The following is a 6,000-nucleotide window of genomic DNA, read 5'->3' on the forward strand; positions in this document are numbered from 1 at the left end:
ATTTAGATAATTCTGGTTATCTCGATTCTAGGCAGCCTGCGGCTGGTTCAATACAAGAACTCATCTTGTTTCGAAACGTAAGCCTCTATACCACCGTATCGATTTACTACGACACTCGTAGAGTAATTTTTCATCTCTCTAGCTCGTATTATTTATCCATTGCTAAAATACGTTACCAACCAAGCCAGCAATGCACCCCAAAAGTACGTTCCGTTTATCATTAGCAACGTTAATGGTTGTCATGCTGTTTTAAAGGTCTGTTGAAGAAACGTCAGGTAAGTCCATAAACACCCATTTAGGTTAGACTTTTAATGGGAACAAATCCTTAATACCACAGCTAAAAACAGGCGACACCGAGTGTTTGTTCGCACAAAACTAGTAACTAGTAATAATGTCAAACAAAGAAAAAAGTGCATTGCTCCGTTTAGTCACAGTATTTCTTGAGTGCCCTAAATATACAATAGATATTCGGTATAGATATGTATAAGTGCACTGGACGGAATTACTCATCTTTTTCTCTTTGGTGCCCAGTTGAGATGGCTTATCAGTTGTGCCCTGTTTAAGTTCCGGCTGCTCACATATCTATCTATTTGTGTTAAGTCGATTTAACGCAGAACCGCCATCTTCTACGACAGCTTCTAGATTGTCCCATTTATTATAAGGCGATATAAAAGTTGTTGCGGTTATCTGAGTTCTAACTAGACCCTCACCCACCCGCCAACTTTCACAGCCGACTCGGCGGGGTTCACGTCCGAGGTATGATCCGCGAAGGCGAGGCGAAGCAGGTTTTTACTGCTTCCTTCGTTTATGCTGCGCTTACATTAAGCTGTCATTGAGGTTCAGTCGGCACACGGATGTGCAGTTTGCAGCATAAAAGTTGTATTTGCTCAGCCTCTGGCATGACGAACCACATTCTTCCCCGATCTGGTCTATGGGCGCGCAGAAGATGTGTCACGCAGAAAGAAGTAAATCTGCCCGCCATGTATTACTCCATATTAAATGTGGCTGCAACACGACAACCGGTCGGCAGTGAAGCCAGCTTGCGCCAAGACGTATGGCGATATGGCGGACCGAGATCCGCAAAAAGCAACTGTAATCTACTACTATTACTGTCGTCGTGGCGGCAGTGGTAGCAATCAGTCCTCACTTTCACTTTTGTTTATGGTACTTCAATTATTGTTGTTATTATCATTGTCTATATCGTTTTCGACGGCAGCATGGCTTTCGATCGATGGATGTAACGTCTTAATTCGTCCGTTTGCTATAACAGTCGCGGAGAGCGGGCAGATTAATAGCGTCTCTTGGGGTGGATTCTCTTGCTTGTACGTTACATCAGTTGAGGATATGTAGAGAATATAAAACTGCTTGAGTAAACACCTGTTTCATGTGGAGCTCCTGTGACAACTGTTACTTCAATCACCGCAGACGTTTTCCATGGTGCGTTTCACTGGACTTAACAGAGCCCAAGATGTTATGCCAGCTGTACAAATTTAGTCGAACGTTACGTAGTTACGTTTGTCTCAGATGTTTCTGCTGTATTCTACTCAGGAAGTCAATCCTAGTACGTTTTTGATCTGATGAAATGAAATTTCGGGTTACTCAGATCGATTCCCACCAATCGCGGTGTTCGTGTTGCCCTACCTAAATCGGCGAAGTAAACACTTCCGGAGCAAACTGTTTATGCTCATACTATACTGGCTCTATTGCACACGAATACAGACACCCACACGTGCGAACCTCGACGTTCGAACCTATTGTTAGTTTGGCGTGGATTCCTATTCAGAAGTGTTTTTGTTGTTCGCTGAAGCACACAACAACATATAGCATATAATTTAGCCAGTCAGTGGAACTGCTGCTGCTGCGACAACTATGTCATCGTCTCACGGATATACGGCTCCCTTTTTATGGGGCAGATTTCCGAACAGCCCCGCGGGCAAAGCCGCAGAGGCTCACCATTCAGCTAGCGACGTTACCAGCGACAATCGCAGCACGCGCGGCAGAAACAACATCGCGTTAAGACTTCTATGTGCGTTGTTGATGCCACTTCCTGTTCTGTCGCAGTTCAAGACGCCACGACCAAGCTGGCAGGTATAGTCAGTAAAATCCAGCCAACCGTCATCAATTTCGTGTTTCCTTTCATTTCGATGACTGCCACTACGATTGCCGCCACTCCTGCTTCGAACAGAACATACCCCATGTCTAGTCAAGCAGCCCTATTTAATCGAAGCCAACTATTAAGCTCGGCTTTTTTTATGCCTTGGCTTACGCTAGAAAGATCTGCAATACGGCACCCTCCAGACGCCGCCGTATTTTTGCCAACCTCCTGTGGCTGTCAAGTATTTCACCACCGCAAAATGTTCTATTCTGCACACGGACAAACGCGAGCCCATCCCATACAAAAGACCCGACGTGCAACGAACTAGAACGAACGTACGTATATAACGTTAATACATTATATTCTCTGCTTGCACATCCAGTCAGAGCTCGGACGCCTTCGTATTTGTCCAATCAGCAGGAACTGAACGAACAGAAATACTGTGCGGTATGTTACGCGATTAGCTGGATAGAGAGAGCGGAAAAGTTGTGATGGATAGATTTATAGAGAGAACAAACAGATGGATTCTGATCACTGCCGAAATGAACTCTACATATTGATACAGGCTGTTGGGGTGTTGAGCATAAACAGATAACAGTCAGCATTGTTGGCATCATCGTCATCATCACGATCACTAGTGACTGCCGTAATATCGACCGCATGGTGCATAACTGTAAGCTGTCGTGTTGCAAGGAAGACCTCGTCGGAAAGAAATCAAAGTTTTCGAATGAGGAAATAACCATCGAAATGGAATAGCGCGTGGTTATAATCGCGAGAACAGCAAAATGCCGTGACGTAGATGAAAAGGTCAGAGATGCAGACGGATTGTCAGCTGAAACGATAGCGTCATCTTTGCATATGCCTCACAAAGGGCATCTGAATTTCGTTATGAATATGATGATGATTATTATTATTATGTCCCGCTGCATTGAGGGATTCAATGATGTGTGCGTCCTTAAGAAGTTGAAGCTGCGAAGCCTTCTGCTGAAAGGCAAACAATGGGAACGCTCAACAAACACAACAAATTTAGTAACACTATACTTACCTTCGGATTAAAATTTATACGCTCACATCAGGTAAATGTCTCAAGCGTATCTTTGAGAACAGAAAACTTTGAATCTCAAAATCGTTCTTTGAACTGCGGATAAACATCGGTGATTTAACCACGCTTCATACTGGATTAAAGTGCGGCACTTTTTCATCCGAAAATACAATATTCGTTGCTTTGGCGGATTTCTAGCACTTCCTGCTAATCTACAGTCATATAACGAAATTCAATTTTCTTTTTTTCAAAAAGTTTCAATATTTCGATGGAAAATTGCCGTTATTAGCACATAACCAGGTTTAGTCTCAACCGTTTAAGTGACGAAATAGTGTGAAAATATACGTTTACGACGGCTAATCAACAATACTGACTAGGCTGAATTTCCAAGACTCAGCAGTGACGGAATTCATTGTATGCTTGAGTATTTTGTCTAGAAATAAAATTAGATTGCTTAACTGTAGCCGATTGCCTTTGACTTTACCCAGAAAATTGCTAGAAGGTTCCTCTTGAAGGTTTAACTTGGGACCTACTATTAGATGAAACGTAATTATGATCCAACTATTCCCGGAAGTTTTCGAAATGCCGCTATTGATCTGTGAGGATCTTTGCGGTGTTCTTTTACGTTTTCTATTTTAAGTTCGTCTGCAGTTTAACGTAATATCCGAAATCCGGCTCTCACATGGTGACGCGTAGAATTAATATAGGCTAGACCTAAAGCTGACAAAAGCGTGAACAAGTTAGCCTTTTATAAAGTACGAAGCACATATCGAGGATCGTAAATTTTTAGGACATAGTAATTTGCTCGCTTCACTGTGTCCTAAAATTTTTTCCGCGCTGTTTATTTTACGGTGATTTGCACGTTTAAACCCTTGGACGTTTTTCTAGTAAAGAACTATTGATAAAACTGTTTCGCTTTCTTTGGGAAAGAATCATACAATTTCTCGATACGACGCAGCTATAAGAAGCCGCCGGCGTGACATCCTGACGATCACTGATACCATTCGACTATTTGCTATCATGCCACTTTATGTCGATCATTCAATCGAGGAAGAAATTCGTTGACGGCCGCATTGCTTAACAAGAGCGCTGCTTTAAGCCGCTCAACGGAAGCGCAACGCCAATATATCAAAGCTATTAACTTAACAAGTTCTTAATTTTCTTTAATATTTTCCCATTTTATTGATATTGCCTACTCATTTGTCATTTAATTGCTATTTCAGAGGTGGACGACGCTCCTCCACCATACGCATCACTCGAGAACCTTACCTCGCCAGTGGAGGCTCGAAATCCCGTGTTACAAACAGTTATACAGGTGCAAACGCCACAGCCGCCGGTAGCCTTCTGCGCCCATAAGTTCCTGAACGCACACTGCTAATACACTGAATTGAAGACCAAAGCGTTCAATTCAACATTCACACCTTAGGACAACGTCAAGTGAGACTAAAACGGATATTCTTTCTTTACCCAGTTGGGCAAATCTTGGGGGACGCGCCATATAAAAAAAAATGATGAATCTTTAAAGTATTCGTGATTTCGACAATTCGGTGTATTTAGGCCCTGTGGTAGATTTGCATCGCAAGTTTATTTTTAGTATAGAGACACTCCTAAAAGATGTATCATAATTGAAAAAATCTAGAAACCCGTGTCTTTACAGTTAGTCACATACATGACTAAGCTAGTAAGTGATAAGTTGACGAAATGACGCCGGACGTTAGTGATACATGGTACATATTAGGAGGATTTCAATACTTTAGCTCAGGGTGATGGAGCGAATAGTTATAGTAAAATATTGCCTTACCTCTTTCCCCAATGCGTCTTCATTAGTTATTTTCGAGTGCACTGATTAACTGTATTTATTCCTTATATTAAAGTATGTTAATGACTCAGTGTGTGACGACCCATCCTCGTTCGACCGCACTTACATGATTGTGATGACCTAGTTAAATAAAATACAAATTTTTAAACATTTTTTTTCTATTTGGGGAAAGATCAAGAGCATATATAGACACTTATATGTATACGGCACAGTCAGTCGTTTTTCCTCCAACAAAAGCACAAATGACAATTCTTTTATTCGATCGACGAAGCGATACTCATATTAGGTGAGATCAACTTTATAAAGCAGCCTGTTCGAAGGTACATTAGCCTTTAATGGCCTGCAATCTCCTCCGAACTGTAGCATTCTATAATATGTATGAACAAGCGAATAGACGTCTTATATAGATCAACATCTTCGTTGTGCGGGATACGTTGGCTTGCAAATGGTTACTTAAAACCAGATGGCTTCGGATGCAGACTGCGGGAAAATGCAAAAAATAAATTGAATCCAACAGAGCAACTACGAGTGAATAGAGATGGACAACAAATTCGAATTTTCAATTCCAAAGAGTATACGATAATATCGAAAACATCATGCGTTTGTATATAAAGTACACTAAAATGTAAATAAAGTAATTGATTTTTATACGGGAAGGTGTTGTTACTGCAGCAATATTCGATTATTTGAGAATATAATTTATTACACTTGTACATCACTACACATTATTTAATGCGCTTTGTTTTGTAGACGAGCATTATGGGTGAGACGAAGCAAGCCCCTGATCGGTTAGGTAGACAGCACATAGATGGAGTGCTTTATACAAAAGTGTTGCTCTTACTACTACGTTAAGGTTTTCGCCATACGTTGCTTTAGAGGGCTGGCTTCTAACACGAAATGAGGCATGCTTAGGGTAGATTTCGAACTTTGACCTACCTCTTAGGTCCGTTACCTCAATAGGCGAACATGTAGCATCACAGAGACTCTGGAGCCCATTCGTAAAACATGTACATCCACTACATAGCCCGAACAACACAAAATTCA

General features: G+C 41.5%; 1 protein-coding gene across 5 annotated transcripts in view; it reads left to right on the forward strand.

The window, feature by feature from the left end:
- The window catches only part of LOC111262058 (uncharacterized), a 37,732-nt gene extending 32,126 nt beyond the window's left edge, over positions 1-5,606 (forward strand). For all 5 annotated transcript variants that reach the window (XM_086968939.1, XM_022836032.2, XM_022836030.2 and 2 more), the window contains one exon: positions 4,361-5,606. In XM_086968939.1, coding sequence (XP_086825065.1) covers positions 4,361-4,515 — 155 coding nt within the window. In that variant the 3' untranslated portion in view covers positions 4,516-5,606. The remainder of the gene's footprint in view (positions 1-4,360) is intronic.
- Positions 5,607-6,000: the final 394 nt, after the last annotated feature.

The sequence above is a fragment of the Varroa jacobsoni genome, unplaced genomic scaffold, assembly GCF_002532875.2.
Source record: "Varroa jacobsoni isolate VJ856 unplaced genomic scaffold, vjacob_1.0 scaffold_625, whole genome shotgun sequence".
Taxonomy (NCBI): domain Eukaryota; kingdom Metazoa; phylum Arthropoda; class Arachnida; order Mesostigmata; family Varroidae; genus Varroa; species Varroa jacobsoni.